Source organism: Mustela lutreola, chromosome 5, assembly GCF_030435805.1.
Source record: "Mustela lutreola isolate mMusLut2 chromosome 5, mMusLut2.pri, whole genome shotgun sequence".
NCBI lineage: Eukaryota > Metazoa > Chordata > Mammalia > Carnivora > Mustelidae > Mustela > Mustela lutreola.
The window spans coordinates 4,842,229-4,870,228 of record NC_081294.1 but is presented as its reverse complement, the minus strand read 5'-3'; the positions used below and the strand labels follow the sequence as shown (position 1 = coordinate 4,870,228).

The window sequence follows — 28,000 nt, the reverse complement described above, 5'->3', positions numbered from 1 at the left end:
CGGGAGCGGCGCAGGCGCGGAGCCCGCGGGGCCTCGCGCGCCAGCCCGGAAGTCCGCGCGGCCGGCGGTGGCGGGGCGCGGTGTGCGGGCGGCGTGCGCGGCCGCGTGGGCCATGGGGCGGCGGGCGCGGGGCCGGCGGCTCCAGCAGCAGCAGCAGCAGCAGCGGCCGCCGCGCGCGGAGGACGGCGCCGAGGGTGGCGGCAAGCGTCAGGAGGCGGTAGGACCCGGGGCGCGGGCGGGCAGGGCCCCCGTCCGTCTCCCGGCCGCCGCGGCCTGCGGGGCGGCGCGGAGCGGCTCCTCCGGCCCTGGGTGGACGCGTGTCTCGTTCCTCAGGGCTGGGAAGGCGGGTACCCCGAGATCGTCAAGGAGAACAAGCTCTTCGAGCACTACTACCAGGAGCTCAAGATCGTGCCCGAGGGCGAGTGGGACCAGTTCATGGAAGCGCTGCGGGAGCCCCTCCCGGCCACTTTGCGAATTACTGGCTACAAAAGGTAGGGGGCTTCGCGGAGCCTTGATTTCCTAGAGTTGGGGTCAGCTCTGGAGGAGGGTACCCCTCCGGCCCCGCCTGGCCTCTGAAGAATGTTAGGGGGCTGGCGAGCGGCTGCTTACCGGCGCTGTGGCTTCCCGCGTCTGCAAGCACGGAGGTGGGAGCACAGGGTCCAACGGGCAGGCTGGGGAGGTGCGGCGGGTCGGGAGGCTGCAGGACGCGGAAATTAGATCTGAGACAGACTCGGGACTTCTGGGCATTCGGGGCTGAGGATGCCTCCCCTTTGGTACACGGGAGAATTTGTGATATTACAGAGTTTGTGCGACACTTTGGTTCTCTTGTCTTTTTAAATCTTTGTGGTTCCATCCTTCCGAGATGAGTTGCAAGTAAACAGTAACCGTAGGAATATTTAGGGGCGAAGGAATGCAGTAGTAATTCGCTTATTGAATGCAGTAGTAATTCTTTTAGCGATGAAGCAAGGACAGTTGTTTAAACTTTGAAGGGATAGGCTCGAAGGACGGCCATGGAAGAGCTCTGCGTTCAGTGCAAAGATGGTTTTGGTTTTAAGACACTTGCATCTTAAGTTCAAAAGAGATAAAATGTATACGAGTCTTTCAGAGTGAATCAAAACTTACTTATTTTTTCATAGCCATGCGAAGGAGATTCTTCATTGCTTAAAGAACAAGTATTTCAAGGAATTGGAAGACCTGGAAGTGGACGGTCAGAAAGTTGAAGTTCCACAGCCCCTGAGTTGGTAGGTAAAGCAAGTCTTTATCCTGTTGGAGGTTTTTTTGGGATTTTAATCTTTGTCATCTGACAGCGTGTTTCTTTGGCAAAGTGTTTTCTCCTAGCGGAGGAGAATCTGAATGTACTTCATAGACATCCTTGTGTGCTCTTAACCCAGTGCTTTTTACCCATATGACTTTATACTGGTGCACAGTTTTTAATGCACGGTTTGCAACTAAGAGTTACTTGGTTCAGTTAATTTTTGCAAGTTGCTCAGCCTCTTTCCTCCCCTTTTCCATTTAAACCCCTGTTTCCTTATGTCGAAACTGTTACTGCATGGTTCTCCTACCTTTAGCAGGACAGACTCAGCCTGAGAAAGATTGCCACAAACTATTCCAACTGATTCTGCATTTCTTCTTCTTCTTTTTTTTATAGTTAAGATTTTATTTATTTTAGAGAGAGCACACACAAGGAGCAGGGGGGAAGAAGAGGGGGAGGGAAAGAACCCCAAGCAGAGTCTGCACTGAGCAGGGAGCCCTACTCAAGCTTCAGTTTCACAACCCAAGATCATGACCTGAGCCAAAATCAAGAGTTACACTTAACCCAGCCACCCAGGTGCCCCTGATTCTGTGTTCCCAGTGTTTCTCGTGCTCGAGTAGACTCTTGGCCCACATGCTAACTCTTTCACTGCTTGTCCTGGAGGTATCCTGTGGGTTATTTGCTTCTCAAGGGCCAGTTCAGGTTTCATTCCAGTGAGGGCAGTCCCACATGTCCTGGATAAACTTCAAAATCATTAAAGTGAATTGTTATAGTTCCATATTTCAGATGATCAACTCTGAGGCAAGGCACTGAGAGTTCTCGCAGCACAAGGATTTTAAATGATCACTATAAAAAGGTGAATTTAACCAGCACTTCCTGACAACTCTTGAGATTTTGGTTATTCACGTATATGATACTCTTTCCTTTTTGGATGCCCTTCGGTGGCACAAACCAAGATCAGGTTTTTCATTAATCATGGGTTATAGCTTTGCTTTTCTTTCTACCATCAGTCATTTGGATTTTCAGGGGCCCCATCACAGAAGTACGCAGCATACCCATTCCGAGTAAAGGCTGAATGGCCAAATGCTAAAGTGCAAAAGTCAGTGTTCAGCTGAGCTCAAGAGCAGACGTCACCATAGTAAAACACATTTCTGGGATACAAGAATAAATCCACAGTTTTCAGCCCCCCAAACTTGCACAATGGTTTATCAGACATTTTAGTCAGATTGTCAAAGCCGCACATTCTGACGTAGGAAAGGCACTGGGGTGGTTACCGATGGCGCGCCCACTGTGCGGAGGTCCCTGAGAACGGAAAGGTTTTTCTCGCTGCTGTACCTCTGACAGTGCTGAGCGAGCGAGCCTTCGCATCATGCAGCTTCCTCTCTGCAGTTGCCACATAACCGGTGGTTTGGAGATTTGACAGGTGGTACTGGTGTTTGAAGCAGGGGCCGTCTGATACTTTCAAAAGAAGGGGGCTTAAGGTCGCCTTTGTGCACATTTCAAATTGTCTTGCATGTTGGCTGCTTCATATAATCACCAGAAAACTTTGTTCCTTAAACCTTGTGTTTAGAAATGCAGGTTTTCAGGTGAGGAATTCCGACAGGCCAGTAGAGAGCTGAAAAGCATGCATCCTGTAGGAAAGAAGTGCCTCTGGGTGGGTCATTTTTTCTGCAGGTTCCAACAGATACATGATAATTTCTTGTTCTTTGCAAACTGCACTTAAACTTCTGTTAGACCTTACAACATTTAACAGGTGCTTTTCCATCTTGATCGTTAACAGTGGCAAGGGGTCCACGAGTAGGCAATTCTCCAACGTCTGAGAAAGGCCCTGTGGGTTGTCTGGTTGTAGAAGGAATAGTCAATCTCTAGTAACTACTGGTGATTCTCACATTGCTGTTTGCTGGAACTTTCTGAGCACAACTTAAGAGTGTGAGCAACGCATTGTGTGATTTGGGTTCCTGACACTCAGTTTTTCCAATATCAGGGACAGTTGCCTATGGATTTTATCGTGCCAGCATTCAGTCCAATTTGCGGGTCAGGTGTGGGCTACCCGTAAGTCTCTTCATAAGCAAGCAGAGCAGAAACTTCCCAAATCTTGGAGGGGTTTTCTGTATTGTTCAAAAAACAGAGATAGGGGCACCTGGGTGGTTCAGTGGGTTAAAGCCTCTGCATTCGGCTCAGGTCATGATCCTAGAGTCCTGGGATTGAGCCCTGCATCGGGCTCTCTGCTCAGCAGGGAGCCTGCTTCCTCCTCTCTCTCCGCCTGCCTTTCTGCCTACTTGTGATCTCTGTCTGTCAAATAAATAAATAAAATCTTAAAAAAAAAAAAACAGAGATAAATTGTGTAATATTCTTAACCTTTTGGTACATAGTGGAATTAAATTTAGGAAAGTGTTTTTGGGAACCTTGTTTTATAGAAGGAATTTAAGTGTAGGACTCATAGCTTGGGCAGTTTTATTTTTTTTTTCCTTTTTGTAGTCTCAGAACTGTAAGGCGTTATCCCAAAGCATTCTTACAAAAGCCTCATTTTGACACTTGGTTGTGGAGAGTGTACTTTATTGTCATTCTGTTGATTTTTTTTAACACATGGATTGAAGATGACTTATCATAAATGAGTATTCATCTGTTTTTTTCCTGTAAGAATTTTTGAGGCATAAAGATGACAGTGGTGCTTTTAATTCATCCTCAGAAAACATGACAAGTTTCCAAGTAGGACTTTAAAGACCCAAGAGCTACATTCGAATTATACAACTAAAAATTAAATTTAGTTTTTCAGGATAATCTTATTTGATGTTAAAAGCTACAAAGATTTTAATAAACATTTGTTGTCTCCACCGAAAAAAATGGTTCCTAAGCTGTGGAAGACAAGTAGGCAGAGAGGCAGGCAGAGAGAGAGGGGGAAGCAGGCTCCCTGCTGAGCAGAGAGCCCGATGCAGGGCTTGATCCCAGAACCCTGGGATCATGACCTGAGCTGAAGGCAGAGGCTTTAACTCACTGAGCCACCCAGACACCCCTATTTTTTATTTTATTTTACTGTTTATCAGAGAGAGAGAGAATGAACGGGAGTACAAGCTGGGGGAGCAGCAGGGTGAGGAAGAAGCAGACTCCCTGCTGAGCAGGGAGCTGGATGCGGAACTTGATCCCAAGACCCCGGCATCATGACCCGAGCTAAAGGCAGATGCCTAACTGACTGAGCCACCCAGGCATCCCACTTTTTCATTTTAACTGTCAGTTTTTATATTTAATGATTTGAAAGTTAAGTATTTTTTTTCAAAAGATTAATAACCTTCACAATCTTAATTACTTGCCGTGGAATTTTCATCCTAGTAAATTTATATTTTTTAAATGGAAATTCAGTCTGAAAGGTGCATAAGGAAGTATTTGCTTAGATTATATCTAGGCTGCTTATCTTTATTTGAAAATGAAAACTCAGCTATTAACGGTTGACTGCTCAGCTGAGCAGTTCATGGTTGATTGCATGCCTGAGGTGTTCAGCTTCATGATGTTTTGGTGATTTGGCGAGGTGGTAACTTGGCATAACTCACTGTCATTGATCACGTACAGTTCAGGGTTAGAAGGCGTTTCGCAAAAGTCATTGATCACACACAGTTCAGGTTTGCAAGAAATTTCGAAAAGTAGATGTTTGGCTCCCCAATCTTGCAGGGCTCGCACTGAAACAGCAGGTTTTGCCAAATATTGCAGATGAAGGCAAGTCCGAGTATGTTCTGTTTTAGCTTTAAGGAGGCCAAAGGAAATATTTAAGACTAAACTCTTTTTTAATGGCCTTATAAGTATGGTTGTGTTTTGATATAGATTTTTGAATCAGGTTAAATACTGAAGAAGGCACTGGGCATAGGGAGTAGAGACGGTGTGGGGACAGCTGGAGGGCGGCCGTGAACAGATCAGCCAGCTTCATATTTTTGGTAGAAAGTGCTTCCCAGATATATCTCGTAATAGCATCATAGTAAAGTGCTGTCTTGAAATCTCAGGACCTGAGTTTGTTTCAACTAATCGCTCTTTTAAAGCAGTCATGAATATCCTGCAACAGTTCTGGTTTCATTTTCATGGCTGTCACCTTAGCTACAATCTGATGCTTGGAGATACTGAGGAACACGTCCTAAGTCTGCAGCGTACTTACCACTGAGTACCAAGCAGAGCATCACTTGGTGCTGGGCTGGGGTTGAGTGTGGCTCTGTGTCGTAGCAGTGCGCTGACTGGAGCCGTTGGAGCTCAGGGATCCGTGTGAGCCACATTTAAAAGAGACCTGTTTCCTCATCAGTGATGTCATCGTTCTAGAAAGCTTAAATACAGAAATGGCAGGAGACACTTCTTCATTCTTAGGTGTGTATAAGTAACAGCCTAGGCGTGCAGGCCAGTGCCGTTGTGATCCCAGGGGTTTTGGTGTGTAATGTATTTCAGTACGTTATCAGGCTGTTTGTTCTGGACATAGTGAAAAATATCGTTAAGAAGATTGCAGTTAAATGTCAGACATTTTGACAGCTCTTCAGGTGTGTTATTTTGATTGATCTACATTTTTTTAATTTGTTATGTCTTTTTCATTCTTTTTTTTCTTTTTTCTTTTTTTTAATTTATTTGAGAGAGAATGTGGGGAAGGGCGGAGGGAGAGGGAGAACCTCAAGCAGAATGCCCTCTGAGTGCAGAGCCCAGCTTGGGGCTTGATCCCGGGAACCTGAGCCTATGACCTTGGCTGAAATCGAGAGTCAGATGCTTAAGTGACTTTTTCTGATGGTCTGTTTCCCATCATTAGCACACACGGGGAAGAGCACCTGAGTCCCCATTTTCTCATCTATTCTTCAACACTCATCATTGCAGTTTCATGGTAGCATCATAAGTGTATCTCTTCAAGCTGCATGGTTCTCCTGTTTCTGCCTGGGCTGTGATACAGTTAGACATCCCGCAGTGTTGGCCAGGTGTGCGAAGAGGGTCGTGGATGTGAGCAAGTAGAGGAATATTGGATGTCTCGTTGGTGTATGGTCTGTAAAAGGAGGAAGTTGTTAAGAGGGCACTTTAATATATATAATCTGTGGATGCTTTATTTTCTTTTTGGTCAGGTATCCTGAAGAACTTGCCTGGCACACAAATTTAAGTCGAAAAATCTTGAGAAAGTCTCCACAGTTGGAAAAGTTTCACCAGTTTCTGGTTAGCGAAACCGAATCTGTGAGTAGATTTCTTTGGATTTGTTGCTTCCCTTGAAGCTTGAAATGTGCATTAGTATCTTGGTTGTATTTTGTCTACACCCGTCAGTGACCCAGTAGGGACGGCATATGGAGAAGTGTATCTATCCCCTTTAATTTCTGAGGACTCCCACAGCTGACCTCTTCTTTGGCACGTCCCGTCCAGCTGTGGAATTCGGGGAGGATCTCAGCCACAGTTGTCCCTGGATGTGTCATTTCCTTGCCCTTCCTGGGTCTGGCTGGCCAGGGCGCTGGGAGACATCGCAATGAGACATCGCGCGGCGACTCCCGCCTTCCCGTGCTTCAGCCTGTTTTTTTCTGGGCTCCTTCTAGTCCACCTTTGCCACACAAAAACAGCAAAACCTGAGTCTGACAGCTTTGGTTCTGCAGGGCCCTGTGTCTTCACCCTGTCTTTTCGCCATCCCGAGTTCCTCAGTTGGTTCCGTCCCTGAGCAGCTTAGTTTTCGCCTGGCACCTTCTCTCACCGCAGTTCCCTCCTGCTTCACTCGGTGAAACCCGGTGCCCACAGATTTCACTGGTGAACTTTTTGGTTTTTTTTTTCGAATTGTCACTCGGATTTAAAATCTGCGTTCCCCTTTCCTGTTCTCGAGTCTCCTTTGCTCGCCGAGGAAACCTTTGTGTTTGCCCAGATGGCCTCGCGTCTTGTCATCCTGAGCTCCCGCAGGGCTTTCAGGATCCCTGGGGTTCCGGGGCGGCTCCCCTCCAGGCCCTCAGCCCTGCCCCTGCCCCGTTCTCTCCTGCCGTGGGGGCGTCTGTCCCTTTAGGTGACCCGGTAAATGGCCTCCTCCAGCCCCCCCCCCCACCCCCCCGCAGGGGAGAAGCGGAGCCGGCTGCTGCCCCACTGCTCACTGTCTGGGCGTCAGGACGAGAAGGGCTCGCGAGCGCCGCTGTCGGGCGGCCGGAGGGCGGGGAGGGCGGCTGAGAGCCCTGGAGGTTTGACCTTCAGCAGAGCAGCGGGTCTGCGGGAGCGGGTCCCGCGGTGCTGCGCGGCCGGGAGCGGGTTTCGGTGGAGGAGCGCGGCGGTGAGCGGCGGTGGCCCGCGCTGCGGGGCCTCGTGCGGTTCCCGATGGGCGTCGGCAGGGGAGGTGCCGTGCGGGGTGCGGGAAGCGGGGTGTCGGCTGCGAGGCCCCTCGGGCACTTGCGTGTGAAGGAAGCGACTGTCGCCCGCTTGTCTGGTCAGGGACCCCCGGCCCCGAGCAGCTCGGAGGCTTTGATCACACACTTGGGTGATTGCGGGAGGGGGGCTTTTCGGGACGATCCCCGTAACCTGCAGCGCGGGCTCCGCGTGCGTGGGGAGCGGCTGCGGATTCGGCCGGTCTCCACGGCCGGTCTCCACGGCCGGTCTCCACGGACTCCTCGCCGCCGGAGCCGATGAGCTGCGCATGCGCGGGCTCGCCGGAGGCTCCGTCCGGTTCCCGCCGGCGCGGCTACGCGCGGAGCGGCGGCTGTGGCCGGTCGGGTTCAGACGAGGAGAGCCCCCTCGGCTGGCGGCCTCTCGCTCTCCCCCTGCCGAGAGCTTCTTTCTCAGGCGTGCGGTCTTCCGGCTGCGGAGTCCGAGCCGCGGTGGGGCGCGCGCCGGACCGGGTCCGGGCGCCGGGTGTGCGGCGGGCGCGTTGGCGGAGCCCGAGCGCTGCGGGCTGCGGACACGGGGAGCCCGGCCGGGCTGTGCGTCCGGCGACGGGCACTTCTCGGGAGGAGGCCGCAGGCCTGGGCTCTCGTACCAACAGACGGGGACAGAAACGAGTTCAGTCCGGCCGAGCGGCGAGGCCTGGCGGGGCCGCGGCTTTCTGCCCCGGGCTGGGCTCGGGCCGCCGCTCCCCGCCGCCCGGGGTCCCGCGGGGGCCGAGTCCGCCTCCGAGAGCCGCTGCTCCCGCTTCCGCTGTGTGTCCGGCCGCGGCGGGCGGCCTGAGCTCGCGCCGCCCTGTCTTCCGGAGCAGCCCGGGCTGTGCCTGCCTTTCTCACGGCTGAGCGGGAGTTTGGCGGGGACGGCCCTTCTTCCTTAGGCTTGCGGGCGGCAGCCGTGGACCCGCGAGTGCAGCAGCCGGACCTGGCGCCGGAGCCCTGTGCCGGGTCTTCACACGATCTCGTGTCCGCATGGCGGGGGCTTTCTCCGTGGCCGGTGAAACAATGCGCAGTGTTGAAAACTTCCGCCTTTTTAAATATTGTTCCTGATTTTTTAAAATTTTGCCTTCTAAGGGAAATATCAGTCGTCAAGAAGCCGTTAGCATGATTCCTCCGCTGTTACTCAACGCTCACCCGCACCACAAGGTACTGCGTGTGGAACCGGGCGCGGCTTCGCGCGCTGACACCGCTTCTTGATACTATTCCTAGGGCTTTGTGTGTGTGTGGTGGGGGGGGGTTATGCCTTTGATCAAGAATGCTTTTTGTCAGTATTTGTTTACTTATTTTTGAGAATGCTGTGTTTTACTTTAGGTTCTGTGTTTTGCATTTTCATCTTTAAATGTTACAGCCGTAACTGGGTTCTTCTCTTTTCAAGTCTGCTCACTGATGTGTTTACCGCGCAGACCGGCGGCCGCGGCCTCGCCTGGCCCAGATAGGCTGGAAATCCCCGCGAGCTCGGCCTGAGAACTGGCCGCGCGAGCGCCGCTTTGTGCGCTTCCCGCGCTCCTGCAGTGGTCACCCACACGAGCCCGTGGGGGCAGATGCGGGCCTGTCCCTGTTTTTCCAGATGAGGGAAAGGAGGCAAAGAGACTAGCCGCAGCTAGTCAGGGTGCGGCGCCAGCAAGTGGCCGCTCGAGGCCCGGGACTGGGCTGCTTGTGGTGCGGCTGCTGGCACTGTCCCTGCTCGTTCTCCCCTGGACGGGGGCCTTCCCCTGGCCTTGTGCAGCGTTTTCCTCCTGAGCTCCCAGAAGTTAAATCTATCACGTCGTAGAGTCCTTCTGTAAAGAGGTGTTTACGTGTGCAGAGCAAAATACTAGGGTGACTCATGAAATTGTTTTCAATTAAGTGTCAGCTGTTTGATTTCCTAAAACATCAAACATTTCTTGCTTTTTAATAGATCTTAGATATGTGTGCAGCGCCTGGATCAAAGACCACACAGTTAATTGAAATGTTACACGCCGACATGAGTGTCCCTTTCCCAGGTATGCGTTGCCCTGCTCTGGGGAAGGCCGGAAAGCCGCTGGGCTGGGTGGAGATGGCGAGGACGTGGTCACACTGCCCGTGGGTTGGGTCTTGAAGCTTCTGCGACAAGAGCTTGGGTTTCTGTCCCTAGGAGTAGGACTGGGCATTTAGCACGCCGCTGTGACTAGTTCCCACACCAAGGTGTTTGTACGTCGCGGCGGGGGGGTAGCTTCATTTTACAATTCTGTGGGTCTTCTGTGGAAGCAGGTGGTGTTTATTCAGCCAGAGTATGTAGACTTGCGTTTGCGGCTTCAGTAGTATCATCGTCAGGCTGGGTCTCTGTGTTGTTTGGTTCCATGGTGACTCCCAGCCCACGTGAGAGGCAGTAGAGCGTCCTGAAGAGCTGCTGGCAGGTCCGCCGGCTTCACATCCCGCCGCGCTGGGCCGCGGTATTGGGCGTCACCTATGAAATGGGCACCAGTCCTGGGCTTCCGGGTGCTCTGAGCTTGCAGAGGGCTCAGACCATGGCAGCGATCCAAGTGTCGCCGGTGCTCCTTTCCGGGGGTTCTCTGAAAATGCCTGTCTGTGGTGGTCTTACTCTTTGAATGTTTTACCTGCGTCTGTTCCCCGTTCCTCCGTTCAAGCCACCTGCTCTCCTTCTGTTCTGATGGGCATGCTGGTAGCTTAGTTCTAAGTTGGGTTTTGGGTGGGGTTTTTTTTTTTTTTTTTGGTGACAAATAACTTTCTTTAAAAGCCTTCTTTATTATTTTCTATTTTTAATTATTTTTCCCAAATCAGTGGTAAAGAGCCTCTTTTTATTTTCATGGTTTTGCATTTCATGTTTTTTTAAGAGCAGTCTTGATTGTAAAATGTTTTTAGGCCATGTGATCCTTTTTACCGGTGCTAGAACCAGAAGTGAGAAGGGGCAGCACCCAGGTCTTAGCCAGAGGTGAGACCAGAATCTTCCAGGCGGCCTTCAGAAGGAGCCTGGGCCCCACCCCAGAAACGCGATTCACAGAGTCGAGAATGGAGGCCCAGCCTACATGGGCTGTAGTTTAAACACTTGTCAGGGGATGCTGTTGTTTTCTACCCCTTTCTCCCCCCTACCCCCCCAGTCTCCATTTTGTTACTAATAGAAAAGATGTTTTTGGCATAGTAATTGTTACAAAGTGAATAATTCAGTTATTGAAAAAATAAGTCTTGTAGTTTTAGAATTTTATGTGATGATAAAAATCTGTGCTGAGCCGTCTTTTTGGACTACTCAGCTTATTCTGGTTAATCTGATGCTTGGGTCTTAAGTTTGGTGGATTCCTGCTTCTCACCTGCCAACCAGGAGCTTACGTATTTCAGAAAATTATTCTGCTTTTGCTGTGTTTCATCTGATGGTATAATTTTATGTTCTCAGAGGGGTTCGTCATCGCGAACGACGTGGACAACAAGCGTTGCTATCTGCTCGTTCATCAGGCCAAAAGGCTGAGCAGCCCCTGCATCATGGTGGTCAACCACGATGCGTCCAGCATACCTAGACTCAAAATAGATGTGGACGGGAGGAAGGAGATTCTCTTCTATGATCGCATCTTATGTGATGTCCCCTGCAGGTATTTATGTCATTTGGAGACCAAAAAGCCTACAGTCCGCTAAGGAAGTCAGATCAAATGTAGACTAATGTGAATTGGTTCGCAAATACCCACGGAGCTGTACGCATCGTTCTTGCGGCAGCCGGTGTCAAGACATAGACTCTGTGACCTTAAATTGGGAGACAGACGCTCAGAACTTTAATGCCACCGAGCACAGCAGAACGAGGGTACAGCACGAAGAGACACAGGGTGGGATGGTTCTGTCGTCTTCCCGAGGGTGAAGGAGATCACCAGGAGGGTGGTAGTGTCAAGCTCTTGACTGTAGTCATTCTAGGAGGAGTGATCGTTGGGAATGACGGTTCCTGCCAAGCGCCCGCATTCCTGATTCCGCTCATTACGGAGTGGTGGGGGGCACAATGGGTTTTCAGGAGGAGTCTCTGTTCCTCAGCACAGTGCAGTTCAGGAGTTCAGACCTTTGAGAAACTCACTGTGCCTGTATTTGTACACATACATTTCTTCCAGCTTTACGTGTGTATGTATACCTGTAAGAGAATTTTATGGATTAACTGAGTAACTTGAGTTTTTTTAAAAAGAAAAGGAGAAAACTTAAGACCTCACTAAGTTCCCAGAGACAGTGACGTAGCCATGGTCACCTAGCGAGCACAAGGATTTGTTGAGCTCGGAGTGTAGAAATCACCATAAAACTCAGCACAGAATGCAGTGCTTAACGTGAGACATCCAGTACCACACTCCATCGCGTTTAAACTCAGTGTGAGAGCTGTAAGTCGTTAGTATGAATGGGCTGGCGCTTTAAAATTCCTGCAAGAACGCCCTGTGAAATAACACTTAAAATGGGTCCTGAGCCACTGTTGTCTGGTTCTCCTTTAGATCAGATGTTTTCCCATTCCTGTGCTCCTTTGACCAGAAACCTGTAACTTCTCGTGTCATCTTGGAGAATGCAGGAAACTTCTGAGCACGGAGCTGTAAGCTGAGGCTATCCTAACCATTATGGTAGAATTCTAAGCCACCACTGTACCAGCACGGGATGTCACTGAAAGCCGTTGTATCTCATAGGGCATTTTCCTCCTGCAGCCGCGTCCCCCTCAAGACCGTTAACTAGACCACCCAGGGAGATTAAATGCTACAGAAAGCCAGCAGATCCAGGAATTACCCCCGAAAAAAATGGGTGGTTAAAGTCAGACATGGACAGAAAGATGAATCAGTCAAGTCTGTATTATAAAATTTACATGGAAATAATTTCCATTAAGTGAAAGTAGAAAATCAAGTGTTTAACTGATGCATAGAAAAATCTTGGTAAAGAAGTTAAATTGGCTTAATTGAATATGCTGTGGAAAATCCCTTATGAGTGTAAGTTTATCATTATTCACGTAAATCTGATTAAAATGCCACCGTTGATTAACCAAGTTGTTAAGTAACAGGATCCAAATGCCTTCACGTTTCTGTGTCATAGGTCTGAAAATTAGTTTTGCTGGTATTTCTCTCAACTGGAAGCAAATTGATACCTCTGTAATTCTTGAATGAGATTATCTGTTAGAGTTCTGTTATTTCCTTATCTAATTGAAAATTTAAGTACGATTTAAAAGTTTAATGTCATTAGTGTCCCCAGAGCAGAAATAGAAAGTTGATGGTAGTTTGTGAGGATTTAGATGGTGTCCTAATTAGCGTTTATAGTAATAAAAATACCCACTTTGTAATTAGCTTGTATATGACATCATTGTTAACTCTGATCGGTCTACCTGGACAGTTTTTAAGTTCTGAAATACCTTACTTCCTAGTGGAGATGGCACTATGAGAAAGAACATTGATGTCTGGAAGAAGTGGACAACCTTGAATAGCTTGCAGCTGCATGGGTGAGTCGGGCTGGTCTGGCAGGCTGTCCCACATGGAGCAGGGGAGGGCACTGCATTTGGGGACAGCATTGGAGCTGGGTTTGTTAATGGTCATGGTGGAGAGAGGTTGCATATGTATCAGAAGGCGTTGTTTTTAGAACTCCTCGGAGTGGTAAACTGAACACTGTGTACATTTCAGGTACACGTTAATTAAAAATGTCTTTTTATGACCGTTTCCTATAACATTTCAGGATGTCTGTTTTCCATGAAGTGACCACTTAACCTTTTACTCTCTTACTCCTCTTTCTTCTCTTGTTTTCTGTTCTTTCATGTTGACTTACTTTACTTAACATTTTGATCTCAAATACTGTGGTTAAAGACAATTTGGAAAATTCTTAGAAGTAGAAGAAAAAGAAGATCTCGTAAATCAGATAACTTCTGTAATGTCTGGGGCGCCGTGGGTAGGTTTCTGTGCATCGGGACGGTAGCACACCAGTCTCGAGTGTGTGGCGTACACAGCTGTGGATTTTTTCATTTGACATTAGTGTTATGCATTACAGAATTGTGGGTGGTCTATACTGTACTCATGAATATTCACCATAAACAACTGCAGCGGCAGATTTTGTTTTTCCGTTAAATACTTTTTAACTGTTTGTGGGTTAGATACTAGGATTAGAATGTACGAAGGGACCTAAGTTTATAGAATGAAAAGTCAAATATGTGTACAGGTGTGGGGGCTTTTTCATGGTGAGACTTACATAATACGTTGACTTCAGTCGGCTTTGTGCTTTGCTTGCCGGCTTGTTGGGAAGGACGTAGAACAGTAAATGTGTTGTTTACATCGACGTTTTTGGTCGATATGTGACACCTCGTATGGCTTTATTGTAACATCACTGAAGACCTTGAGTTATTTTTGTGAGAGTTGTTGATTTTGTATTTTATTGTAAGCATGTCATAAGAGCTTGCAGTAAGCGTGGCGGAACGGGTGGTGTGTGTGCTGCGTGGGTGTGTTTAGTTTTGGGGTGACCAAGTGTCTGACCCTTAGCTTACAGCTGCGGATCGCGACGCGGGGTGCAGAGCAGCTGGTGGAAGGTGGTAGGATGGTGTATTCCACGTGTTCCCTCAACCCCATTGAGGACGAAGCTGTCATAGCCTCTTTGCTGGAAAAAAGCGAAGGTAAGCGTGTGGGACACGTTAAACACGTCGTTTACTGCTGCAGTGTATATGCACGTAGACCTTTTCTGGGCACTTGCTAGTGTGATTAGCCCGGAAGCCCTGAAGTGAGCTGCCCTTGCTTACAGCGTGCTTGTACAGCGGGTTTCTCCTAGTCGATGAATTACAAGGATTGCCTCCTTGGTATCTCTTAGGTTTGAAAGATTTGGTTAGTCCTTATCACAGTGGTTTTTTGAAAAAAATCTTAGTTATAAAACACTTGTAACTTGAAGTTTACCGTTGTTTTAACTATTCTCAAATGTGCATTTTGGGAGTGTTGAGAACACTCACTTGTCGTGTAGCCAATCTCGAGCGCTTTATCTTGCCAAGCTGAAATTATGGACCCATCACAACTCCCCGTTTTCCCACCCCATTGTCCTCTTTTTCTTTTTTTAAATTAATTTATTACTTATTTTTTAAGATTTTGTTTATTTGACACACAGAGAGATCACAAGTAGGCAGAGAGGCAGGCAGAGAGAGAGGAGGAAGCAGGTTCCCTGTTGAGCAGAGAGCCCGATGCGGGGCTCGATCCCAGGACCCTGAGATCATGACCTGAGCCGAAGGCAGAGGCTTAACCCACTGAGCCACCCAGGCGCCCCCCATTGTCCTCTTTGCTGTCTCTGGAGTTTGATCACTCTCGGGACCCTACAGGTGGAATCAGAGCGCGGGTGTCTTTTTGTTGACTGGCTTATTCCAGCATCCTGTCCTGATGTTTCCTCCGTGTTGTCACGGGGTTCAGGGTCTCCTTCCTCCAGCCCTAAGGGCTGAAAACGCTGGCTGTGCGCATGTGCCACATTCTGTCTCCCCACTCTTCTCTCCGTGGACACTTGAGGTGTTCCCCGTTTTAGTTCTTGTGACCCGTGCTGCAATGACTGTGGCTGCACAGGTAGCTCTTGAGGACCCTGCTTTCAGGTTTTGGGGTTTATATCTTGTGGAATTGTCAGTGATACGATAATTCTGTTTCATCTTTGAGGTTCCCCCATTTTACATTGCCAGAACCCAGGGGTTCCCACTTCTTCCCGTCCTTGCCGGCGGGGCCCTTGTTACCTTCTGCTTTCTTGAGAGTAGCCGCCCTAGTGGGTGGGACGTCCTAGCGCATGGTTTCGTCCGGGGAACTGCACAGATGGTATGAAGTGTTTTCAATGACTGTTTCCATAATGGTTTGATGTAAATTATTTCTTCTTACGTAAATTTTCACTGACATGTTAACTTTTCCCATCACACTCTCCTTAAAGCCAATAATGATGGATTTCAAACTAGGATTCCAGAGTAGAATGTTTCCACATTCGCTGCACACGTGTGTATGAAGGAAGCTGGACCGTAAGCACCGAGACCAGTGTCCCCAGCTGTTCCAGCTTCCAGTTACCTCCTTTGCAGTGCTGACTGACCTGTGCTGTGTAGTTTGCTCTCTAGTTGTTCTCACTCGGAGTCCTTGAGATCGGTATTGAGTACGTTGTGTTTATTTTGTTTGGCTATGCTTAAGTTGGCCTGTGTAAAGGTGTGATTTCTAAATGGTGTTCTTTGCAGGGTCATAGTCTCTGTGTTTGTGGTGGGACTTCATTTCAGAGGCATCTGAGGAGAAGGCGGATGGCATTGAGAGGTGACTGAAACCGCAGGTGTCCTGTGCTGCATCATTTTCTTACTGGGCTGGTGGGGTTCCACTCTGGGTTTGCTGTGACAGCCATCAGGCCACAGGTCTCCATCTTCGTCTCTCAGAGGCTTCACATGTCAGCAGGGCTTCGTGGCAGAGTAGTCCTTTGCTGAACCTTGCACTTGACGGTGACTGAGGCTCTGGGAGCAGCGAGGTCCCTGCCTGAAGGAGCTCAGACCTGGCTGCAGGCAGGGCGGCTGATGAGCATTCGGTCTGCACACGCTGGGCCAGCGTTGCATCTCCTGACCCCCACGCTGGTGGGGAGTCCGTCACTGCTGAGCCCTGCCTGGGCAGGGGGTGCGGGACAAAGCCAGCTTCTGCAAACCTGCGCTATTAGTGTTTGCTTTCAGAAGGAAGACAGTTCAGGTAGAGTAGTGCAAGTCCGCACGATGCTTTTGTCAAAGATTTCTTAGGAGGACGCTTCTGCCTTGAGGGCTCTCTTGCCTTGTTTTTATACTTGTCTGAGCGTCTGGTAGCTTCCGTGGGGCTTTGTTGTATTTTCCTCTTCCGTGAGGCTGTCCAGTCTCTGATCTGCAGCTGGAGGCATGTGTGGAGGGTCCCACTGTGGCCCCATCTTGTAGCCTCTCATGATGTTGTTACGGTGGATGCGTGTTTTTAAAGCTGGACTGTTGTCCTGTCCTGTTCAACTTAACTTGAACCTGGAACAGAAGGTTTACAGATTTTCAGTTCACTATAAATGTTACTGTTTGGCTGTTTACTAGATGGGAAAGCATGAAGACCCACGTCCTCTAACTGGTGTGTATCTAGAAGCCAGGAGTGGGTGGAACTCTCAGATCCTCCTGGCCTTGTGATATGTTCACGGGGTGGAGGGCGGGGGCGGCGGCGGGGGTGCGTGTGCCACTGCCCCGGGGCTCATGTCGGGTATGCCGCAGGCCGTGGGACTCCACAGCTGCTATGTGGCTCTGTGGCTTCACTGGCAGTAACTCATGTGCCACAGTGTCACTTGTTTTAAGAGTATGACTAGTGACCTTTATGGAGTGTCTGTGCACAGCCGTCCTCCCCTGGCCCCAGCGTAGACCGTTTCTGACCCCCCACGAAGCAGCTGTGTGTGCTCTGGCCTGTTCCGTCCCTGCCCCAGGAGCCGGGCCCGCTCTCCGTTGTATGGAAGTGCTCTCCCTGGGCATTTAGTAGAAATCAAGCTATATGGTGTATGAGCTTCTGCATTGGACAAAATGTGGACTTTTTTTTTTTTTTTTTTTTTTGGGTCCGTAGGTGCTTTGGAGCTTGCTGATGTGTCTTCTGAGTTGCCGGGACTGAAATGGATGCCTGGAATTGCACATTGGAAGGTAATCTTTCTGGGAGGACTCTGGCTCGTAAGAGCAGGAACGGCTGGCCAGGCTTGTCCGAGTCGGGAACATTTTAAAGCACCCGCTTTGGGGTAATATCAGTAAATCCTACTGCTGGTTGTTCCATCAGTTTGGCTTAGAATTCTGTTGAATGACAAATGGTACGATTCCACAGATATTTTTCTCTGGTTTAGGAAAGCTTCCCTGCCTTTATTTTGCAATTAGAAGTTAGCTTTGTGTATTTTCATCCTTATAAGTATAGCTGTGCTGTTTTTTTATTACTGGCTGGGATTCAAGTTTCATTTCCAATATGAAACAATTTACTTTTCAGTTTTAAACCAGCAAAAACCTGAGACTTGTTTTTTAAAAAAAATCCTATATGGAAAATGCTCTTTTACAAAATGACTGCTCTGTTTGTTAGAATACAGGATCCTCTCACTTCTCGCTCCCCACACAGTCTCCGCTTTGGAGAGCAGTGAGAGTTGGCGTTTACCACATCTGAGAGCCTTTATCTGGGATTTTCTTCTTCGAGCGTGTGGTGATGTGGAGTTCTGCCCTCTCCTCTTCCAGGTCATGACGAAAGACGGACAGTGGTTTTCGGAGTGGGAAGAGGTGCCTCACAGCAGACACACCCAGATCCGGCCCACCATGTTCCCACCAAAGGACCCAGAGAAGTTACAGGCGATGCACCTGGAGCGTTGGTGGGTCTGTAGGGCTTGAAGAGGTTTGGGAAGGCGGGGGGAGGGGCTCTCCAGCGTTCCTGCAAGGCCTGGGCCGTGGGTGTGGCTGACTTCAGGTGTGCGAACTTGCCAGAAAGAAAGAAGTTCACGTTTCCTGTTCGCTGCTGGCACTGAGTGTTCGTAAATACGGCAGGTGGGGAGGATCTAAAGGTTTGAACTTTGCGTGCTCCCTTGACTGTGTGCACAGCATGCGCCGGCCGTCCCGTGAGGGCTCCCTGAGTACTGACCAGAAGACAGGATGTCTCTGTCAAAGGTCGTCTTGCCAGTTTTTGTTTTAATACTAAAAGGATGTATTTTGAATCAGTTAAAACGTGTGCATTGCGGGTTTTTTTTTTTTCCTCAGTCTTAGGATATTACCACATCATCAGAATACCGGAGGGTTCTTTGTGGCAGTGTTAGTGAAGAAGTCTTCAATGCCGTGGAATAAACGTCCTCCAAAGGTGAGCATCTTCTGAAATAACGCAGCATTATCACATAAGCTTTCTGTGCGTTCGAGGCAGACACTGGCAGAAGTTGGAGGAACCGTGTTTGAGGGGTGGAGAGCAGCTGAGCATGAGCGGGTGTGGTGGGGGCAGGGATTCATTTAAATTTTGAGTTTTCCAAAAAGCTGCAGTGTCTTAAAGGGATAGATCCAGGGCACCTGGATGGCTCAGTTGGTTAAGCAACTGCCTTCGGCTCAGGTCATGATCCTGGAGTCCCGGGATCAAGTCCTGCATCAGGCCCTCTGCTCAGCAGGGAGCCGGCTTCTCCCTCTGCCCCTCGCCCCTTTCATGCTCTCTCTCTCTCTCAGATAAATAAAATCTTTAAAAGAAAAAAAAAAAAAGGGATAGATCCACGAAAAAGGCAGACTTGGGGGATCACTTTCCTTCTGCATCTCAAGTCCGGTTCTTTAATAAAAATTGAAAAGACATAATGACGGCCCTGTGGCCCAGAGTCAGAGCCCCCATGCTGGCTTCTGTGCTCTGTGCCTTGGGGCTCACTTGAGTCCATTGCAGATGGACAGAACTCCGCCAGCCTGAGGCCAGCCTGTCTTCCCTTTGGCCGTGAGGGATAGTGACAGGGACTTTGTCCAGGCCTGGCCGAAAAGGAGACAGAGAAGACCCGAGCCGTCCTGATGGGTTGTTGTAGGAGGCCCTGGAGCAGGGAGGGTAGGTAGGAGGGCAGCCTTTGAGCCTTCCCATGTAATGTCTGCTGGCCTCCTCGTTACCAGCAGGACATTTATTTCTCTAGTTCGTACCTCAGCCTTTCCATAACGTCAGAACATGGCTAGGATCACAGTCTGCAGGTCAGTATTTCTTTCAGATGAACGCTTACAAAGGAGCACAAAGAACGCTTAGACTTTGGAGAGGCAGAAAGGAAAGTGTTCCTGGGATCTGGGATCCGGCTGACCCACATGAACGCGTCCGTGTCCGGCCTCACAGCGGCCCAGGAGTGGACCCGGCCCGTCCGCGCAGGCACCGTGCTGGTTGTGGGAGGCTGGAGAGGGTTCCGCTGTGCGTGGTCGTTTGGCTGCTCCTTGGCCCCGGACTCCTGGGTCGGGAGCTCCAAGCAGCACTGTCACTGACGTGTGTCAGCTCCGTGTGTCACTGCCGTGGTCACTTTTTGAAAGTGCACACAGGGGGCGCCTGGGTAGCTCAGATGGTTAAGCGTCTGCCTTCGGCTCATGATCCCAGGGTCCTGGGATTGAGCCCCACGCCGAGCTCCCTGCTCAGCGGGGATCTGCTTCTTCTGCCTCTCCCTACCGTTCCGTGCTCACGTGTTATCACTGTCTGACATAAATAAATCTTTAAAAAGTAAAAATGAAAAAAAGCACAAGGAAACAAGCGAAATTCATTTCAATAACTGGTTTGTCCCAATATACATAAAAGTTTACTGTGTGGTCTCCGTGCAAGTTGCTAGTAAGTCATCTTCTGTGTCTCACTGAGTGTTTGAAGCCACGTGAGGGCACAGCCGAGATCACTCTTCCTTGCGCTGGTCCTGTGGCAGCGGTGAAAAAGCTCACCCTGGGCATTGCTCCAGCACCACGTGGCACGGGGGTGGAGCCGATTGTGTGTGCGCACCAGAGGCTGCGCGGACCTGTCTGTCGCGGGACCGCCTGCTAGGACGAGCGGCAACTGTTCCCAGAGGCTCCGCTCCCTGCTTTGGTGCGCGTGTGGCTATGGAGAAGGGCTTGCTGGCACGTGCTTTTTCCATGATGATCAGCCTCGCCTTTCCTGTTGCTGCTCCGGCTCCTCGTTCCTCCCCGGAGGGACTGGGTGTGGGTCGCCTGCTCTGCATGCGGGCGTGGCTCCGTGCTCCTGGGCTGCACGGCTGACTGAGGCGTGTGTCCCCACGTAGAAGTGAGGGGGCCCGCAGGCGCAGAGCTGGCCCAGAGGGCGCCGGGGTTGGGAGAGGTTTGCACTGGAGCTGCACTGGGAGGAACCGGGAGTAGCATTTCTAGGATCTGAGGGGGCGGGCAGGGTGATTGGGTGATTGTTTTGTATTTTCCCTTAAAAATAAAAGGTATTTTCTGGGAGTGATTGGGTGATTGTTTTGTATTTTCCCTTAAAAATAAAAGGTATTTTCTGGGAGGCAGTGTTGCATAGTGTGGGGTCCCAGCAGCTCATCTGCCTTTGGGCTTTGTGACCTTGGGGAGCGTGTTTCACTGTTCTTGCCCAAGTGTCCTAATTGCACCAACCCTGTGACTTGTTAGGACATGTCGTTTTAAATAAGTTTTTGTATAATATCTTGTGTAAAGTGCATCTGAAGCAGTTTCAGTAAGTCAGCCGTTTGGTGCTCTCTACCAGCCGGAGTGATCCTATGGCCCCGGTTCCAAAGTTGGTTCCCTGTGTTCCCTGGGGCATGCCGTGCCTGCGTCCCATTCCTGGGGGCCTGTACCCGGGTGGCGGCATGGGCCATCGCAGGCTGCAGTTATGCACACCCGTGTGCCAGCCCCGCCTGCTGCCACACAGGGCAAGTGCGTGCTCACGGCTCTGAGTGGAGCTGAACCGGCTGTGTCCTCGGCCTGGACTGGGAAATGGCCTCATGTGCTGTTTATGGAAGGAAGGTAGAAACCGTGCCGACGACTTCTGCACATAACAGCAAACAGACTTAAGATATTTCCAGAACATTCTGTAGCGTCGATGTGTGAAATGCCATAGAGAAATAGGATGGGTTTTGTGTAGTGAGTGTTCATTTTTTTGCAGCAGTGTGAAGTGGGTTGTGCTTGGAGTGTAGACGCACTTGTCCCCTGTTGCAGATACAGGGTGAGCCGGTGGAGCCCAGAGAGCCTGTGCGGTCCAGCCCTGCACACCCCGTGGAAGGAGCAGCTGTGGACCCCGCCGCGCCGGAGAGTAAAGCTGCCAGTGGGATGGATGACACAGACGCTACAGAAAGATCTGAGAGCGCAGAGAACAGCAGCAGTAGGAAGGACGGAGTGTGCGGGTAAGAGAAGGGGCTCTGTGCTCCCTTGTGTCTTCTAGCCCCTAGCTTGCCGGAACGGGGGCGTCCTGCAGCAGGCGGGTGCCTCTGTGTGTGGCGGGGTCGGATGCGTGTGGAGAGCATGGGCCGCGGGGGGCTGAGCAGGAGGGCTGGCAGCAGGGGGAGTGTGCTGCTGGCTTGTTGCCTTAGGACCGATTACAGTGCATGTTTCTCATCCTGATTCCCTCCTCAGTCCTCCTCCATCTAAGAAAATGAAGTTGTTTGGATTTAAAGAAGATCCGTTTGTATTTATTCCTGAAGATGATCCATTATTTCCACCTATCCAGTAAGGATTAATTCATCGTACTGAATTGTTAAAGTTTGGGTACCTGGTTGCATTTGGCCGTGTGTAGTTATTTAGTTGTGTGTAGCATCTGCTTTCCGTTCGTAATAGCTTGGTAGAGCTGGGTGACACTTCGGAGTGTATGGTGAGCTGCTGGAGTCTGTAAGGTGCTTGGGGTTAGGTTGGGATAGTGGTGGGGGGCTCGACGGTGGCCCCCGAATGTCATTTCCCAGTGGAGCTTGTAGACCCATGGCCACAGCCACCTGCCCAGGTCCTGTGTGGGACTTGGAGAGTGGGTCTCGGTGGGAGGTTGGGGACCCCAGCTGGAAACTGCTCCCCAGCTGGACCAGAGGGAAAGGTGCTTGAGTTAACAGGCTCCAGCTTATTTCTTCCTGCTTGTTAAGTTTCAGTATCCAGTTGCCACGGTGGCACGTGTGCTGCCCTGTGGCTCGTTACCTGTCTCAGTGGGCAGGGGGTTGTCAGGTCATCAGAGTAACAGGTGAGAGAGCGGAGGCATACTTGTCCGTAAAGTTTCCCACTCCAGTTGTTCCCAGGGAACTCGATCAAGTGTGGACGGTGGGTGTGTGCGGCAGAGCGCGAGCGCCCTGAGCCACAGATGAGACGCCGAGCTCTGTCCGGGGAGAGTCCGTGCGGGGGGGGAGGGGGGGCTGTCACGTTTGAACCAAACTCACAAACAGCTCTGTCTTGTTCGTAGGAAGTTTTATGCGTTGGATCCTTCATTCCCAAAGATGAATTTGTTGACTAGGACTACGGAAGGGAAGAAGAGGCAGCTCTACATGGTCTCCAAGGAGCTGAGGAACGTGCTGGTGAACAACAGCGAGCGGATGAAGGTGTGCGCGGCGGGGGCGCGGGCAGGCCCGGGTGCTGGCTCTGTGTTCGGAGCGGGCAGGGTACCCCGGCTCTCCTGGTCAGATGCCTGTCATGTGGATCATTCATCCTTTTCGGCTGCGCTAGGCCAGCCTCAGCTGAGAGCATCAGTGAGGCTGTGGGAACCCCTGCTTTGGTCAGACTTGTAAAATTTTCCGTGTTCTTTTACTTCCCTTCCCAGCTCACAGCTGTGCCTCCTTGGTAAGAAGGGCTTATTTTAATTGATTATTCAGCTTTTATTTATATGTGTGTGTCCTCTTACTGTCTTACGTGCAGGTTATAAACACGGGGATAAAAGTGTGGTGTCGGAATAACAGCGGTGAAGAGTTTGATTGCGCTTTTCGGTTGGCACAGGAGGTAATTTGGGACACGGACTTGGTAGCAGCAGCCGGTGGTGGATCCGTGGGCACGGGTGCCGTGCAGCTGGGCTGGTGCCCGTGGGGAGGTGGGGGCTGGATGAGGTGTGTGCCAAGGCCTCGGGGAGAGTGGGTGATGGTTCTCACTCATAATGGTGGCCTCCCTTTATTCACACAGGGAATATACACGCTGTATCCATTTATTAATTCAAGAATTATCACTGTTTCCATAGAAGATGTCAAAATTCTGTTAACCCAGGAAAATCCATTTTTTAGAAAACTTAGCAGTGAGACCTACAGCCAAGCCAAGGACTTGGGTAAGCCGTTGGGGCATGACTTGTCCTCGTAAAGCCAACAAAGACGTGGGTGTGCAGGCTTCTCAGAGATTTTAATATGTCATGTCTTGCTTTCTGCTGAGCCTTGTCAGCTTTCAGAGGGCCTTGTGGAGACAGAAGGCACTTCAGAGTGTACCCAGGCACAGAGGCACCCCACGGGTTGCCCTCCTTCCCCAGGCCACGGTGGAGGGCTGTGCCGCCCACCAGCCTATAGGTGTCTGCAGGTGTTAAGCCCTGGCCGTCCCGTGAGCCAGAGCCTCAAGTGCCTGCAGCCAAGGGGACAGCCAGGGCAGGTCCCCGCAGGGATGCAGGGCATGTCCTGGTGCTCGTCTGCATCCCGTCACGAGGTGCAGGACGCTGACTGACGCAGGCAGGCGTCCTCTTCATTTGGCGTTTCATCCGCTGAGTTGAAGCTGGATGCGAGTGTTGCCAGCTCCTGCCGCAGCCTGGCCAGCCCCCAAAATAGATCCTTGGTCACGTTTTTGTTTACACGTTTTATAAACTGCCACTTCAAGTTATTCTAGTGATATTTTCACCTAAGAACAAAAGTAATTTCACCAAGAATTCTAATTTTGATTTTTTTAAATTCTTGTTTATTTTTTATAACTTTATTCACTGTTTCTGACTCAGCTGGTCCAAAAACTGCACAAATCAAGTTACTGCAATTACAGGGTTGTACATTTTATCCTGAAACCGAAGGATACAAAACATGCTGGGTGGGATCTGGCTCCTGGTGGCTCAGGCAGGAGCTGCATTTAAAGTGGAGATTAGTTTGCACTTGGCTTATTCTTTGTCTTAATCCCACATTGAGATGATTGTGGTATAATTTTTGTCAGTTTTTATGTGTATTTCATGCTGTTTCTGGAAGTTGGAGCAACTGTTTGTTTAATCTTCAATTTTGAGAATTAACGAGTAGTTCATTCCCCTCTCCCCACTGCTGGGAGACTTTCTGAGCCGCTCCAGCGACACCCCCAAGCGGTCTCACGCAGTCCCACCACGTGGCCAGGACTGCCCCACTCGCTGGTGGTTCTGTTTTTAGAAAGAAAATGCTCTTCTCCATGGAGACTCTGCAGGTTATTTGCTTCTTTCTCCACAATGCTGGACACGTGAGCAGCAGCGATGACCGGCAGGCTTTGCCAACACGTGTCTGTTTCTCTTCCAGCCAAGGGGAGCATTGTCCTGAAGTACGAGCCAGACCCTGCGTAAGTGTGGGCACCCCGGCCGGGGGGGAGCTGGGGTTGGTCGTGGGAGCCTTTGACAAACATTGTCTTAAAAGTAGTGTTGTAGAAATTCTAGGACGAATGTAGCTGTATATCTTCACCAGAGTACTTTCTTTTAGGACATTCAGCTCAGACCAAACGTATTTTCACTGAGGTAATAGAATGTGCAGTACTTCTCTGTGGCTGAGAAATCTGGTTCTGATTTCTGTCTTAAACAGAATGAATGGAAGAGTTGAACAGTTGAGAGAGGTCAAGGCTTTCTGTCTCTGCCATGGGCTTAGCCCTGGTCTATGGGTTCCCGATTATGCATGCGTTGGGCAGTGTTGTTCCAAAGTGGGGTGTGGGGGTTCCCTCCTGCCCGACCGCCGTCCATGGTGCTCACAAGTGCCCATGCAGCCCTCAGGAGTCTGCGGAGAGTAGGCGCCGAGGGTCAACGCTATCCAGAGCGGGGCGAAGAGCTCGGGCCACATGCCCAGTGTGCCCCAGCTAGGGAGTGCCAGAGGCAGGGTTTGCACTCAGGACGGCTCATGTGTCACAGCCACCTCTTTGTAAAGTAAAATACCACTTCCAAGGGGAGGAAGGAAAATGGGGCACAGGGCCGGAGAGGGATTTGGGGGAGAGTTTAGGTGGAGCTGTGGGAGAGTTTAGGTGGAGCTGTGGGAGGTGGTGGTTGGCCAGACTCCAAATGGCAAAAAGGAAGCAGAGAAGCGCCAGCCTGAGGAAGGAATGAGCTCGAAGGCAGCCTGGGTAGAGCTGGCAGAGGAGGGCAGGCCCAAGCCCCCTGCATGGTCTGTACGGCCTGCAGCTGCAGTGAAGACAGGAGCCTGGGTGTGGCTCTGAGTGTGCTTGTGGGAGGCAAGGTGCACAGCAAGAGGGGGCGGCATGGGAGGTGGGAGGCAGGTGCCAGGGGCCAAGTGTTGGAGGGAGAGGTGCACGTGGGGGCCTGTGGGGCTGTGTTTGCAGGTCACGCAGACCAGGGGGCTGTGAGTGCAGACGTGCAGGAGAGCTCCGGGTCGGCTTCTGGGTTTGAGCTGCGCTGGTGTCCTCCAGTGAAAGGAAGAGTGGGGGAGAACCGATATACTGAATTTGAAAATGCAGCACTAGACCGTAGGAGACGGGCAGGCCGCTCTGCGGAAGTGTTGGGAATTGAGGGGAGGTCATTCCCAGTGTGGATCTTCAGCATCCCTGAGTGTGTCAGTGCTGCGTCAGCCGCGGGCTTGATGCCAGAGCTCCTGAGGGTGGTGCAGATGGGAACCAGGGTTTGTAGGCTCTCGTGCCAGTATTGGGGTCCAGATCTGCGAGATGGGAGCAGCTAAGGGGGGACAGGCAGGAGAGAGAACGCAGAGAAGCGCCGGGGAGACAGGCCAGTATCTGAGCTGGGGGAGCTGGCGTGGACTGTGCCTGCCAGGCATCTGTGGGGGCGACAGCGAATGGGGCTTTCCTGGGCCAGTGGCTGGGTCAGAGAAGGTCTAAGTGGGGAAGCCCTCAGCCTGCTTCTGTACACGTGGAAAACCCAAGAAAAGGAAAACACGCTGTGGGTTGCCGGGAATGAGGGGTGGTGTCGCAGAAGCATTTAGATCGGGACCCAGAAGTGGGTTTGGAAGGTCTGGATACCGTGTGCTTTTCCACTGTCCCTAGTTCTGTGAGCGGGTGGGTGCTCATGGGCACAGGCAGGTGCCAGAGCCCTGAGATTGAGCGACAGCAAGGGTTGGATGGTGGGGACACTTGTCTTTTCCTGTCATTGTGTCTTCTCAGTGTACCATCCAAGCTCTACCCAGGGACTATGGAAAGGTACTGAGGTGTTTCCCTCTGTGTCATGGTTTATTTCTCTCATTGGTTCAACCCCTTCTTTTTTGCTGGGTATGTTTTCTTTAAATCTGATGGGTACCCTCCTGTATTAGTTCCTTCCTCTGCCCGTGACCCTGATGCCTGGCATTGAGCTGCATAGAACGGGACGTAGAGTTAATTGGACGGGGCTCTAGGGGCCAGAATGCTAGAGTGGAGTCACTCCTGAAGGGAAACGATGATTTGCATGGTCCTGGGGAGGGGGCATGTGAGTTACACGGTAACTGGCGTCTCATCCAAGGGACCGGGACTTAAAGTCGCTGGTGAGCAGGTGGGCATGTCTGTGTGGTAGGATTGAGCAGACTCAGGGAGGTAGGGGTGCTTTGGGCCCCAGTAACACTGCATGCTGGAAATGGGCGAGCACGGTGTGCCAGGGCTTGTCTTGTCATGTGGGTGGGTAACCGAGAGGAGTTGGGGTCGCCCATTCGGAAGGCACGGAAGCACGGAGTCCACACTGTGGACACAGTGTGGGCGGTCTGGCTCCCGGACGGCTCTGCAGAGCTGAGGCCTCTCAGCTGGGTCTTCGCCTTGGAGAAGACGGAGGTGTTTGGAAATTCTCACGCTGAAAAGTGTGTATGAACTCTGAATGTGGGGGTTATTCCATCAGGAGCTTTTAGAAAGAAAAACTGGCCAACATGAGCATGTTGAGAATATTCAGGACTTGATGCAGGAACCAGTCTTCATTTGAGGAAACTCCCTAGGATCACAGAGCGAGATGGCCCCCAGTGCTCTGGGCATACTGCTTTTGGAAGGTCGCCTTTTTAATCCTTCATTGGCTAGGAGGGCACTTGATATTCACACACAACCACTTTTTTGTAGGAAACCAGATACCCTTCAGTGTCCCATTGTGTTATGTGGATGGCGGGGAAAGGCCTCCATTCGGACTTTTGTGCCCAAGAACGAACGACTTCATTATCTCAGGATGATGGGGCTGGAGGGGTTGGCAGAAAAGAAGAAGGAAGGGACTGTCGTGGCTCAGGAGAGCGCCGACAGCTCTGGGCTGCCGGAGGATGAGGTGAGTGCCGAGCACGGAGCGGAGCAGGCCACCAGCGCAGGTGCCAGCGAGGACGCCAGCGCGGACACCAGTGAGGACGCCAGCACGGACCCCGCCTCGGATCCCTCAGGCCCTGCCCCCAGGGAGGCCGCCCTGCCCCGGTGAGGAGGTTCCTGCGAGGAGGCCCCGGGACTGTCTGTGTGGGCAGCCCAGGGGTCCTCTGGTGTCCCAGGCCAGACCCAGAACTTCTGACTTGTAAAGTACAGGATATTGAAGGCTGGAGATGGACGGAATGGTGGAAGAGTCGCGAATGATCTCAGTACTGCTTTCATATATTTTTTTTAGCTTTGTTAGAAGTTGCTCATTTTACTGTTTCTTTTGCAAAACTGGGTCCGTTGTGTCTGTGGCCAGCCGGTCACTGTTGCCGTTAGTCTTACTCTTAGGAAGCAAAACTGCCCTTGCGGGATGTTCAGGTTCCTTTTGTTACGCCTTTATTGGTCTGTGGTCTGGTGTTTCTTTTAATTATTATTTATAGAGAGAATCTATAACTCACTGTGGGCCATTGGAAGACATCCCGTGAACGTTAACAATTGTGTGAAGTTGCACATTAGTGGTGCGACATTAACATGCGGTGGATTAGCATCTGAGGTCTCAGATGGCTTCTGTGCCTTTGTAACAAAAAGTAAAATAAATTCTTTTTTCTCAGAGTAAGAGCTGTCTTGTGATACTAT

The 28,000-nt window shown here is 50.8% G+C and overlaps 1 protein-coding gene across 1 annotated transcript; it reads left to right on the top strand.

Moving 5' to 3' along the window:
- On the top strand, positions 1-27,980 carry NSUN2 (NOP2/Sun RNA methyltransferase 2). The gene is made up of 19 exons (XM_059173605.1): positions 1-217; positions 334-491; positions 1,137-1,241; positions 6,325-6,430; positions 8,665-8,736; positions 9,488-9,572; positions 10,958-11,150; positions 12,926-13,000; positions 14,025-14,155; positions 17,076-17,149; positions 17,720-17,850; positions 18,233-18,329; positions 21,128-21,312; positions 21,542-21,634; positions 22,347-22,482; positions 22,796-22,876; positions 23,054-23,192; positions 24,373-24,412; positions 27,095-27,980. The coding sequence occupies exons 1-19, from the start codon at positions 113-115 to the stop codon at positions 27,432-27,434; spliced, it is 2,346 nt and encodes a 781-aa protein (XP_059029588.1). The 5' UTR covers positions 1-112; the 3' UTR covers positions 27,435-27,980.
- Positions 27,981-28,000: the final 20 nt, after the last annotated feature.

Bases quoted from the DNA above. Each gene is read 5' to 3' on its own strand.
- NSUN2 (XM_059173605.1), top strand. From the start codon at position 113: ATGGGGCGGCGGGCGCGGGGCCGGCGGCTCCAGCAGCAGCAGCAGCAG. The intron at 14,156-17,075 runs GTAAGCGTGTGG...TTGGGTCCGTAG, and splicing joins TTTGCTGGAAAAAAGCGAAG to GTGCTTTGGAGCTTGCTGAT. The intron at 24,413-27,094 runs GTAAGTGTGGGC...ACTTTTTTGTAG, and splicing joins AAGTACGAGCCAGACCCTGC to GAAACCAGATACCCTTCAGT.